This window comes from Rhineura floridana, chromosome 3, assembly GCF_030035675.1.
Source record: "Rhineura floridana isolate rRhiFlo1 chromosome 3, rRhiFlo1.hap2, whole genome shotgun sequence".
In the NCBI taxonomy this organism is placed as follows: Eukaryota; Metazoa; Chordata; class Lepidosauria; order Squamata; family Rhineuridae; genus Rhineura; species Rhineura floridana.
This window is the reverse complement of record NC_084482.1, coordinates 178,926,895-178,940,494: the sequence shown is the minus strand read 5'-3', so window position 1 is coordinate 178,940,494 and position 13,600 is coordinate 178,926,895. Positions and strand designations below refer to the sequence as shown.

Here is a 13,600-nt window from a genome sequence, read left to right as displayed (position 1 = left end):
AGGCAAAAAACCTTGCAGTTTAAGAATGTACCTATAGCCCACAGATATTTCTATCAAACTTTTAAAAGCAGGGAAATTGGGCAGCTATAGTGAATGCACCAGGGGAGTAGGAGACCTGAGCTCCTCTCTGAGATATTGTACTGCTCTACAAATTTGTCAAAATGCAAACACAATTTGGGTTGGGCTTTCACAGTTCAATCTCCTTGCTGTGTAGCTTGGAAGAATTTGGTAACGTGCCTCTGAGCATATGGTGAGTGGTGGCAAAACCTGCAATCAGCCCAAATAATAGAAAGAAGACATGTGCTGTGCTGATCTTGTTTTAGCAGGGAGGAAGCAACATTATTAAGACAGTTGATATAGTTCAGATGGTCACTTTAAATATGTCTGATTTACTTTGCAATTTTAGTGAAGTTTCCTATAGGAAATCATTTTCTTTTTTTCCTATTTCTGTGAATATGTGAAGTACAGCAACACTTTGCAAAATTTATACTAAAAAAACTCCAAACATAATTGTGGAATAATGGCACTGACTTCTGCATAATAGTCTCCAGTGGACCTCAGGAGTGTCTTAATTTGCACAAGATAAAACAGTGGGAGGTGAAATATATTCTAGGAAAATTCTAGGTGTGCTCTATGTTTTTAGTTGACCATGCCCACCTTGCCTTAAATAAAGTGTTTTAAACATAGCAAGCTGAAAACATGCATCCTCTTTTTTCCAACAACTAGTCATTGCTGAAGTAGCAACATATTGTAATCAGTCTGATTTTACATCAAATTGCAGTTTCAGATTCAACTGTTAATGCACTCAAAATAGAAATAGAACATAACCAACAATTTGAAACACAAAAGGCTGTCGTCACCATCATATGACATTGACCAATAAAAAGGCTTTGGACTTAATAAAAATACATTTGACACAGATTTCTAGGCTGAATTATGAGGGAAATAAAATTTTCTAGTTTAGATTCTCTGTAGAAACATTAGTAACACAGGAAAGAAGCAAAGTAAGAATACCAGCAAACATACAAAAATATAATTCTCCATCTTTGGAGATGGCAGGTATTGCCACCACTCACCATTTGCTCAGAGGCACATGTACCAAATTCTTCCAAGCTACACAGCAAGTGGATTGGATTGTGAAAGACCAACCCAAATTGTGTTTGCATTTTGACAAATTTGTAGGGCAGTCCAATATCTCAGAGAGGAGGTCAGGTCTCCTGCTCCCCTGGTGCAGCAATTCCGAAAAAATCACTAACACTGCAGTCCTAACCCCTCTTACCTGGGTGTAAGCCCCACTGAATTCAATGGGACTTACTTCTGTAAGCCATTTGTATGGATGCTGTGTCCTACCTTACAGAATTATTGTAGTGTGATTCGAAGAAGTGCTTACAATGAAATAATTGCCAAGGTGAAACCCTTAAAAAAAAAAATATCCAAAACCAGCATACTCATAGGAGTACTGTCATACACCTACTGTACACTCAAAAATGTAGAAGATACCATTTATGAATATGTTCATCTCTCTGCTGCCCTCACTTTTCCAGGTCATCACATACAACCAAAGCTATATGATGGAGATGGAATGGAGAACAGACTCTAGATGAGGGTGCCATTTTCTTGCCTTTAACCTTGAGGCGTGTCTAGGTTTGGTGCATGATGCCTCAGCAGGAAAAGTGAGGGGTGCAGTAAATCTATAAATGGTATCTAAGGCAGGGGTAAGGAACTTGTGGGCCCCCAATGATAAGAGAGAGCCAGTGCGGTGTACTGGTTAGAATGTCAAACTGGGACCTGGGAAACTAGGGTTCAAATCCCCACTTGGCCATGAAGCTCACTGGGTGACCTTGGGCCAGCCAATGTCTCTTAGCCTCACAGGGTTGTTGTGAGGATAAAATGGTGGGGGGGGAGAGAACAATGTTTTTAAGCCACCTTGAGGTCCTTGGGGGGAAAAGATGGGATATTATAGAATCATAGATATAAACGTAATAAAATAATAATTAATAATAATAGTTGTTGTTGGACTGCAGCTGCTTTCACCCTAACTATTAGCCATGCTGGCTGGAATTGTGGTAAGAATGACATTTTAACACAAACCTACCTTGGATGGATTTCTATGAGCATGTTTGTAAAGTTGTTTGAATACTTTTTGTTTTGAGTACCAAAACTGAACTGAGCTTCCATACGTAAACCAATTCACAAAACTCCCACCCACAATCTCTAATCATTTCAGCAGTGTAAAATTTGGAAGGGGGGAGATTCATTTTATTGTTGCCATTGTTAAACAATTAGAAGCCAGAAATCCTCACTGATCTAATTCAGTTACCCAGAGATCTTCCCATAGATCCCCATCTACTTTCTGCCCAGCCTTACTGTAAAGTGTATCTAAAAGCTAAAGACTGTGACAGAAATAATTAACAGGGTTGTTACGTAACTGTTTGCTACTGAGCTGCGAACATTTCCACTGGAAAACCATAAAAATAAAGAAAAATAATCCAATACTACTTTCTGCAGCAGCAGTTCTCTCCCACCCACTGTACCACAGAGCTTTCCTGAATGTTCCCTATCCTCAAGAAAGGTTTTCAGGGGATACAGTACATGAAAGTGGGAAGAGGCGTTGAAAAGTCCTGCTGTACAAACACCTTTCCACTTGTGTGTTGTTATTATTATTTACCTGCCATTCACCATTAATATTATTATAATATACCTGCTCTTCACCTTTAGATCCCAGGGCAGGTTACAAAATTTAAAATACAGTATTAAAATAGTTTAAAACTAATTATAGGTCATGAGTACAGCCTTGCATATTATGTCTGTATTTACATACTGCTTAATATCCAAAATTTCAAATTAAAATCAATACTATATAATATATCAGTACAATAGAATATCCTCAGAAGAAAGCAGGTGATACATTAGAAGAATCATTTCAGTTCAAATATTTTAAGCAGCTTACTTTTTGTTCCAGTTCCCCCTATAAAACATTTATATATTACATATTAAGGCTTGCAGTCATACAGGTTTACCTACAAGTGTCACTGGATGCAGTAAGACTTACTTCTGAGTAGACATCTATAGGGTTCCGCTGTGAATACTTACATCAAATAAAGCTATCAATTCTGTAAGAAAATAAGAGAGACCATTATGTATTCACAATATTTTGACAGCTATAATTATGAGAGTTATAGGAGCTGGTGTTTTAGTTTTAAAAATTGATGTTTTAGTTTGAAAATGTTATGGTGCTGCAGGAAAAATGAAGTGAGCAAAGTTACATTCCATTTTCTACCACAAGTAATTCCATTGGATATAAAGTTTCATAGGAAACTGTTTCAGGAAGTACATAGACCTAGCATTGCCTTGTTGCCCATAAAAGGGAATTGCTTCAGTGACGCATTTAATAATGAAGCCATTTCCTTTTGCTGGCAACAAGCCTGTATATACTAGAGACTGTGCACCCATTGGATGTTACATGTGAATAACTGTATGAGTGTACAGCTCAACTACTTGTGTACCCAGGTACTGAGACTGTACACTCCTTGAATGTAACTTGTGAATAGGACCTATATCATGTGTTTAAGAGTAGTTTTGGAAAGCAGGGTCATGAGTGATGCCACCTCAATTTCAGTGATCATGGGTAGAGGGAGGTATAGCCATGGGGAGGCAATGAGCTACCACGGAAGAGGTAAGCCTATCTATGCCTTATTCCTCACTCCCACTCCTCCCATAGACTGATTCCTGGTTGCTCATCTGCTGTGCCCACCAGCCTGTGGGTGCTGTTGTTTAATGCCAGATCAGTACACAAGAAGTCCAAACTCAGCCGTGATTTGATCATGGATGAGGGTACCAATTTGGTATGTATTATTGAGACCTGGGGGGATGAGCTGGGGGGAGGTGATCTGACCCAACTTTACCCACCTGGATACTTGGTGCAACACCAGCACAGTCTGCAGGGACGGGAGGAGGGGTTGCTGTGGTCTACAGAACTTTCATCTCTGTTACCAGGAAACCACTCTGCCTTGAAGCTGGCTGTAAGGGCCTGCACCTGGTGTCGGGCCAAGGAGAGAGTAAACTAGGGTTGCTGCTGGTGTACCGTCCACCCCGCTTCCTGGCAGCTTCTCTGACTGAGCTGGCGGAGGCCATCTGGTTGTGGAGGTGACCAGAATGATAGTCCTGGGTGATTTCATTGTTCATGCTAGGGCTGCCTCTAGTGTTCTGGCTTGGGACTTCATGGACTCCATGACAACCATGGGGCTGTCTCAAGTTGTCACTGGTCTGACACATAGGGCAGGGCACACCCTCGACTTGGTTTTTGCTCCGGATTGAGGAAGGGGTGATCTGGAGATGTCACCCCATTGTCATGCCAGGCCACTTCCTGGTGAAGTTGAGACTTACGGCTCCAATCCTCTCCTACAGGGGTGATGGACAGGTTAAGATGGTCCACCCCTGGAGACTAATTGAATCCCCTGTATTTCTGAATGCCCTGGGGAAGTGTCCAGCACATAGAGCAGGTGACCCTGTTGAAACCCTTATCATGCCATGAAACAACGAGACACATCAGGTTCTGACACAGTTGCCCTGAGCGACCTCTCTGGCACTATGGAATCTGGTTTGCACATTGGTACACCAGTAAACTAAGGGCAATGAAACAGGCTGGATGACAACTAGAGTGCAAGTGGTAAAAGACATACTGTGAGGCTGATTAGGCACGAGTAAAACATGATAACCATGCCTGTTGTGTGGTGGTGAGGGTGGCGAAGAAGGCCCACTTCTCTGCCTTCATCACATCCTCAAGTAGCTGGCCAGTGGAGCTTTTCTGTATTGTCAGGGATCTGTTGATATCAACTCCAGGAAATGGAACAGATGCTTCAGAGGCCCACTAACAATTGTTTGCAAGGCACTTCGGGGGCAAAGTTGCTCACCTCCGTAGCAATCATGATTCCCTATCCACATCTACTGTAGTCCCCAGTGAAGTGTCCAGTGCAACGTGTACTGCAACTTCTTGGGATCAGTTTCAGTTGATACAGCCTGATGATGTGGACAAAGTGCTTGCAACGATGTGGTGAGCAATGTGTCCTCTCAATCCTTGTCCTTGGCTTTTTAAAGCTTGCCATGGGGGTATGACTGAGTGGATCAAGGGTGTGGTCAACCCATCGTTGCAGGAGGGAGTGGTTCCAGCCGCCTTGAAAGAGGTGGAGATCCGACAGCTCCTGTAAAAGCCCACCCTGAACCTATTGGTTCTTAACAACTACTACCCTGTTGCAAATACCCCCTTTTTAGGGAAGGTTACTGAGAGGGTTGCAGTGCAGCAATTGTAAGTACTCTTGGATGAAAAAGATTATCTTGACCCATTCCAACCTGGGTTCAGACCTGGTTATGGGACTGAATAGTCCTTGGTCACCCTGATGGATGACCTTTATCGGGAGGACAGGGGAAGTGCAACTCTGTTATTCTTACTTCTCTCAGCGGCTTTTGATACCATTGATCATGGTATCCTTCTGAGCTTGGTGGGATGGATATTGGAGACACTATTTTACAGTGGTTCCAGTCCTACCCCCAGGGTTGTTTTCAGAGAATAGCATTGGGTGATTGTCTTTCAGCCCTCTGGCAGTTGTGCTGTGGGGTGCTGCAGGGTACCATTTTGTCCCCAGTGTTGTTTAACATCTATATGAAGCCCTTGGGAGCAGTCATCAGGAGATCTGGGGTGAAGTGTCAGCAGTACCCTGATGATACTCAACTCTTTCTCTGTAATATCTGAATCAGGAGAGGCTATGCAAGCTCTGGACCAGGACCTGGACTTGGTGGTGGACTGGATGAGGGTCAGAAATATGAGTCTGAATCCTAGCAAGATGGAAGCGCTGTGGGTTGGTGGTTCCCAAGTTAGGATAACTGGTCAATTGCCAGGGGTTGTACTCCCTCTGAAAGTGCAGGTTCGTAGTCTGGGGGTGCTCCTGGATCCATCTTCATTGCTAGAGGCCCAGATGACCTCAGTGGCTAGGAGTGTGTTTTACCAGCTGGTAAGACATCTGTGGCTGTTTCTGGACTGGGATAGTCTGACTACTATTGTCCATGGACTGGTAACCTCCAGGTTGGATTACTGTAATGCAATCTATGTGGGGCCGTGCTTGAGGTTGGTCCGGAAGCTGCAGCTGGTGCAAAATGCAGTGGTGCAGCTGCTCACTGGGGCAGGGTATCGCCAACATGTTACCCCTGCTGCTGAAAGAATTGCACTGGCTTCCCATTAGCTACCGGGCCAAGTTCAAATTTGTGGTTTTGGAGTAGAATGCCCTATACAGCTTGGGACCAGGATACCTAAAAGATTGTCTTACCCCTTATATACCCAGTCGATCACTGCACTCTGCAGGTTAGGGCCTCCTGCAGATACTTTCTTATCAGGAGTTCCACACAACATAGGAAATGGACCTCTTGTGTGGCTGCACCTACCCTTTGGAATCCCCCCCTTAAATATTAGACAGGCACCATCTTTGTTACCTTTTCGGCACCTACTTGAAGACCTTCTTCTTTCAACAAGCCTTTTAGGTAGAGACCTTATCCCAGTCTGTGTCTGTGTTGGAATTGCTTTTTTAGATGTTTTAAAGCGTTTTAAAAAAACAAAAAACAACGTGTTTTATTATGTTTTAAAGTCTTTTGTTTTTAAGATGTTTTAGTGTTTTTAGTGTTTTTTAAATTGTTTTTAAATTTTATAAATTGTGCTTTTAAATTGTTTTTTGTGTTTTAAAATTTGTATATTTGTTTTTAATGTTTTTAATTGCTGTAAACCGCCCAGAGAGCTTTGGCTATGGGGCAATATATAAATGTAATAAATAAATAAATAAATAAATTTTTGTTTGCCACCCTGGGCTGTTCCTAGGAGGAAGGGTGGGATATAAATGTAATAAATAAATAATAAATAAATAATACATACAATGCTTTATACTGTAATGCAGTTTTCATTAGAAAACATTACAGGGAGATTCTGTTGTATCTTAAGTGGTGTCCAAATGCATAGTGAACAAGCAACTTTCTAAAATATATAGTAGATTATTATATATTAATCACCAGGAGGGGTGCTATTTGGATTTTCTTTCTGATCACCAAAATGTCTTGGGCCATGTTTGGGCCAAGATATGTATGTGACCAAACTTATTAGGAATGCTCATCCTATCACAAGCCACTAGCAGTAAGAGAGAGAGAAAAGCAGGTGGTGAGAATTCTCATATCCTACAGGGATTACTTCATCCATGATTTTAGCTTTCAGAACTACAACATACTTATTCCCACCTACACAGTTTGAAAATAAGAAAATATCTCACTGGTGCTTTCTCCTTTCTGCTTGCAGAATATGATTGCATATGAAAACAGCACTTTAAGATGATCTTTTTAAAAAACATTCAGAAGCTGAAAATAGTGTGAACTAGAAACAAATAGAAATTTTATTCTGCATTGCTCCTGAAGCGAATCATCCAAAGCATTTTACAACAAAATACAATAAAATAATAAAGCCATTAAAATAGTCACCATCATGCAAATAATAGCAATAAAATATGGAGTGTTGAGTGTAAGCAAGATTCTTTTTGGAGGGAAACTCCAAAATGGGTGGCTACAATTGAAAGACTCTACTTTGGGCTTTCACAGGCTTGTGCCTTCAAGTCAGTTACAATTTATGGCGACCCTATGAATCAGTGACCTCCAATAGCATCTGTCATGAACCACCCTGTTCAGATCTTGTAAGTTCAGGTTTGTGGCTTCCTTTATGGAATCAATCCATCTCTTCTTTGGCCTTCCTCTTTTTCTACTCCCTTCTGTTTTTCCAAGCATTATGGTCTTTTCTAGTGAATCATGTCTTCTCTTTATGTGTCCAAAGTATGATAGCCTCAGTTTCATCATTTTAGCTTCTAATGATAGTTCTGGTTTGATTTGTCCTAACACCCAGTTATTTGTCTTTTTCACAGTCCATGGTATGCACAAAGCTCTCCTCCAGCACCACATTTCTAATGAGTTGATTTTTCTCTTATCCGCTTTTTTCACTGCCGAACTTTCACATCCATACATAGAGAATGGGAATACCATGGTCTGAATGATCCTGACTTTAGTGTGCAGTGATACATCTTTGCATTAGAGGACCTTTTCTAGTTCTCTCATAACTGCCTTCGCCAGGTTAGCCTGATTTCTTGACTATTGTCTCCATTTTGGTTAATGACTGTGCTGAGGTATTTGATAATCCTTGACAAGTTCAATGTCCTCGTCGTCAACTTTAAAGTTACATAAATCTTCTGTTGTCATTACTTTAGTCTTCTTGACGTTCAGCTGTCGTCTTGCTTTTGTGCTTTCCTCTTTAACTTTCATCAGCATTCGTTTCAAATCATTACTGGTTTCTGCTATGAGCATGGTGTGGTCTGCATATCTTAAATTATTGATAATTCTCCCTCCAATTTTCACATCTTCCTCTTCTTGGTCCAATCCCACTTTCCGTAGACTTAGCCAGATAGACTTAGCCATAGACTTAGACTTAGCCAGATGGAATACAGCTATTATTCTATGGGCTTCTCCTTCCCTTTTGCTGATGCATTCATTTCCTCTTTCTTGCACGTTTCAGTTTGGACCTCCCTATGAAACAGAGAGATGGAAGGGAACATATTAAGTCATTCCTGTCCAGTCTCTGCCAATGCAGGATTATTCCCTGTGGTATGTTCTCAAGTTCTGCCTTCTGTGGTCTGTTTTAAATAATCCAGCTAACAGGGCTTTCCCTTCTTCCCTGGGGAAGACTACACCACATTTAAGTTGGACTTGCTGTGAGAGGATTTTATTATTTCCTGTTGGCCAACTTGAATTCTTCTTTGGCCTTGGTCCTCTGAACGGCTTTGAGTTTTGCTGTATGGTAGAGTAGTCCATTATTATTGGTTCTTGTCTTTCTCTGTTTAAACTTGTTATAATTAGGTTGCCATGCATCTTCGTCAGGGTAAGAGTGTGGTAACTAACTAAGCCAGTGCAGCATGGTGAATACAGTTTAGCACTAGGGACCTTGGAGTCTGACTCTGAATACAGACATGCTTCCATCCAGGCGCACTTGTGAGTTTTCCATCTGTGGGGTGAGCCTGCTTCATCCTGTCTTTGCCTCTTCAACCAACACTTAAAGTTTACTTGCTACTGTAAGTTTACTCCATGTGGGTAGGGGCAGGAGTTTCATCATTGTCATAGCCAGTCAGTACTCTGCATAGCTGGCTTTCAGTTTCGACGTTTGTACTTATGTCTAAAATGAGGGTGTGTAAGAGTGTAGTTCAGGTGTGGGGAACTTTTGACCCTCCCAGTGTTGCTGAACTACAACTCCCATCATCCCTAGCCATTAGCCATGCTTACTGGGGCTGAGAGTTGTAGTTCAGCAACATCTGGAGGGCCTCAGGTTCCTCACACCTGGGCTCACAGCTCAAGATATGTACATCTCTTCACTGCCTAAACTGGGTTCAACTCTTATCTACAAGCTCACAGGGTCACTTTGGGGAAGTTACTATCCCTTGGCTAGTTTCCCTGTGTTAGCATTAGTGACCTATGTCATAGTCATTAAGACTACTCTTAGTAGTGGTGGTTCCATTGTTCACCTTGGCTCTGAGACTAGCTAACTAAGTAGTGGGTTGCAAAATGTTGTTACCGTTACTGCAGATTTAGGACAAAATATCTGCTTAGGGAGTAACATGGGTGCAGTCCTTTGGAAATGGTTCTGTTTGGCATGTACATACAGATTGGAAATCGCTGCTGCTATTTTTTCAGTATTCTTTCTGCATCGTTTTATCTTCCCAAGAGGAAGAAAGATCCAGGCTATATCTGCAAAATTGCATTGCTCCGCACTGAAATGAATACATACTTAACTCTCTGCAAACAAGCCTCCTGTCTCTCTCAGTTCCATTTATCTTTCCCAGACCGTCTACTTTCTTGAGCAAATAAGGTCCTTTCTGGGGTGGTAGTTACTTATTACATAATTGAAAATGCCAGGGGAAAAAATAGCTCTTTAAAATTCCTGTTTCCATCCTCCCTATGGTTAACTAGCTAGAGGGAAATAGGGCAGATCTACTAACTTTTAATAACTTTTCCCTCTCCTATCTCTTTAAACACAGGATCTCTGGTCATGGAAGCAAGGACACGTGGTCGAGTCTTGGCAATCTGCAGTCTGTGGAGCTTTTGCAGGTGCAAAGGATTATATGTTATCCTGGGAAATGCTAAAGAATAAAAGAAGGGAGGAGGGAAAATGTGCAAATCTATTAAGGCTAGCAGCGCAGCAGCATTCTTTTATAATTCCAGTTTGTTTAGAGCAAAGAAAATGGATCTTGTTGTGTTGAAGGGGGAAAAAGAAAGAGAGTGAAAAAAAGATGAGGTTAGGGAACCTGGGCAAGGGTGTCTGTTTGAAAGACAGCCAATTTGTTTTTGACAAATTTCTGTTATTGAACAAACGGGTTCTGTCAGTCAAGCTCTGGGATTACCCAAAGGTTGAGTTGTAAAACCCTCGGTGAGAAGAGACCACATTTGGGTGCGGGTTTGTGCAGCTGTCTGCCCTGAGCTCCTCTTGAGGGCTTTCAGTAAGGGGACATGATTCACTCTTCATGTGACAGCTCTGACAGCCCTCTAGATTAAGTAGAGTCAGGAGAACAGAATGTCTAAATGCAGCAGCCTCCAGGCGGAAACTTTCCGTGGAGGAGCACCGGAGGCTGAAACATCTGGGCAGTCTCCGGACACTATCCCTGGAATGAAGAGTGGCAGGACGTGCTCTTGGACGATTTATTGCAAAACAAGCTGGAAGTTAATTGAATTCTTAAAGAGCCACCTTGCCTTATTATAACAGGCTGCTTTAAAATAATTTCCTTGAAGATGTCACAAGTGGCTCATCCCACACGTCTGACAAGGAGCAGGGAGGGGAAACTTAATGGTCTGATAGAAATCTCAGGTTAGTGGCTGCTAAGGATGGAGTGGCAAAATCTTTTTTCCAGAAGGAAGTAAAATGTACAGTGTAAGGTTCCAAAGCATTCACGGTGAACAGCAAATTGTGAATAGGAGTCACAATGGTATTTCGGATTGCCTTGAAGGAAATTTTAGCTTTTCTTTTTTATGCCCATATAAAAACAAAGTAAAAAAAGGCCTTCCAGAGTATGCGGTGGAGCCATGCAAATAGCCCATTAAAATGAGCTGGTAGCTTATCCATATAGCTTACTATAAGATGTGGTAGCCTTCCCTAGAAAATGTACAAATGCCTCTTGATCCTTGACCCTTGATGTTGTTCCATTCCACATCCTTATTGTTTCTGTTTCAATATACTCAGGCCACAGTCCTATGCTTCTCTTTTTAAAGTTGGATATCTGTTCTATTGAAATCAGCAGGTCTTCTTTCCTTGTAAACGTTGTTGTTATTTCAATTTATATGCCATCCTTCTAAGGATCATAGTGTCTGTCTTCTGTATCCACCTCTCCAATTGCCTCTTGATTTCACTTCTTGAAACTTGCTGCTTATCTAGCTGTCATGGTATCGTACATCCAGGAATCATGGGCTCCATTTGCTGGTTCCAGCCATTCCACCCTTGACTCCTTCCTTTCCAATTTCTTAGGTTCCCTCAGGATACCTACGTTATGTGACACCTCTGTTTGGGCATTTCTACTCCTCTTGGCAGCTACATGCCCTTTACTGCCACAGCTTCTTTCAGTCCCTTTGTTCTACTTTACAGTACTTGGAAGTGTCCCTGAAAACTGCCAGCATTTCTTTCTCTTCCATTTATGCTGCAGGAAACAACTTTATGTGGTAGTCTAGCCATATTTTGGCACTACTGATTTATAAATTACCCCCTTCTTATGGAAGGTGATTGAGAGGGTTGTGGCGCAGCAATTGCAAGTACTCTTGGATGAAACAGATTATCTTGACCCATCCCAGTCTGGGTTCAGGCCTGGTTATGGGACTGAATGGGCCTTGGTTGCCCTGATGGATAACCTTTATCGGGAGTGCGATAAGGGGGAGTGCGACCCTGTTATTCTTACTTGATCTCTCAGCGGCTTTTGATACCATTGACCATGCTATCCTTCTGGGCCAACTTGATGAGATGGGTACTGGAGGCACTGTTTTACAGTGGTTCTAATCCTATCTCCAAGGTCGTTCTCAGAGAATAGCATTGGGTGATTGCCTTTCGCCCCCCTGGCAGTTGTGCTGTGCGGTGCCGCAGGGTACCATCTTGTCCCCCATGCTGCTTAACATCTATATAAAGCCCTTGGGAGCGGTCAACAGGAGATTTGGGGTGAGGTGTCAGCAGTATGCTGATGATACCCAGCTCTATTTCTCTGTAACATCTGAATCAGGAGAGGCTGTGCAAGCCCTGGACCACTGCCTGGACTCGGTGGTGGGCTGGATGAGGGCCAATAAACTGAGTCTGAATCCTAGCAAGACGGAGGCGCTGTGGGTTGGTGGTTCCCGAGTTCAGATAATTGGTCAGTTGCCTGCTTTGGATGGGGTCGTACTCCCTCTGAAAGAGCAGGTTTGTAGTCTGGGGGTGCTCCTGGATCCATCTTTGTCACTAGAGGCCCAGGTGACCTCTGTGGCTAGGAGTGCCTTTTACCATCTTAAGCTGGTAAGACAGCTGTGGCTGTTTCTGGACTGGGATAGCCTGACTACTGTTGTCCATGCACTGGTAACTTCCAGGCCAGATTACTGTAATGCAATCTATGTGGGGCTGCCCTTGAGGTTGGTCCAGAAGTTGCAGCTGGTGCAAAATGCAGCAGCGAGGCTGCTCACTGGGGCAGGGTATCACCAACATGTCACTCCTCTGCTGAAAGAATTGCACTGGCTGCCCATTTGCTACCAGGCCAAGTTCAGGGTTCTAGTTTTGGTGTACAAAGCTCAATACAGCTTGGGACCAGGATACCTGAAAGACCGTCTTATCCCTTATATACCCAGTCGATCACTGCGCTTTGCAGGCGAGGGCCTCCTGCAGATACCATCTTATCAGGAGGTCCGTTCCACACAACATAGAAAATGGACCTTTAGTGTGGCTGCACCTACCCTTTGCAATTCTCCCCTTAAATATTAGACAGGCACCATCTCTGTTATCTTTTCGGCACCTATTGAAGACTTTGCTCTTTCAACAAGCCTTTTAAGTTGAGACCTATCCTAGTCTGCATCTGTGTTGGAATTGCTTTTTAATATGTTCCTAAATCTTTTTAAAAATGTTTTTAATCTTAGAAGAAACGTTTTTAAAGATGTTTTGTTTTAATGAGTTTTAAAGTTTGTTTTTATGATGTTTTAGAGTGTTTTAGTGCTTTTGTTTGCCACCCTGGGCTCCTGCTGGGAGGAAGGGTGGGATATAAATCAAATAATATATATATATCATACACACATATACTAACCCTTCCAAGTCTTCACAAATTAAGATCAGTTCTCTTGGTTATGCTTTTTTGTTTTAATTTTGTGTTGTTTCCACAGGAACAGTTCCATTAATGTTCAGGGGCATTTGAAAGTAGCTGCATTTGAGAAGCAGTTCCTAACAATTTTTTATGATTGGGGTTTTTGAGATTTCCTCCACATCCTAAAAGGATAGAGTCTATGCCAAGTGTAAATATGTCTGAGTTGAGTTGCTTGAATGACC

The 13,600-nt window shown here is 42.2% G+C and overlaps 1 protein-coding gene across 5 annotated transcripts in view; it reads left to right on the top strand.

Annotated features, from left to right (window-relative positions):
• SLC25A26 (solute carrier family 25 member 26) overlaps positions 1–13,600 on the top strand; it is a 185,534-nt gene that overhangs the window by 143,487 nt on the left and 28,447 nt on the right. For all 5 annotated transcript variants that reach the window (XM_061618698.1, XM_061618694.1, XM_061618696.1 and 2 more), the window contains one exon: positions 10,101–10,170. In XM_061618698.1, the coding sequence (XP_061474682.1) occupies positions 10,101–10,170 (70 nt within the window). The remainder of the gene's footprint in view (positions 1–10,100; positions 10,171–13,600) is intronic.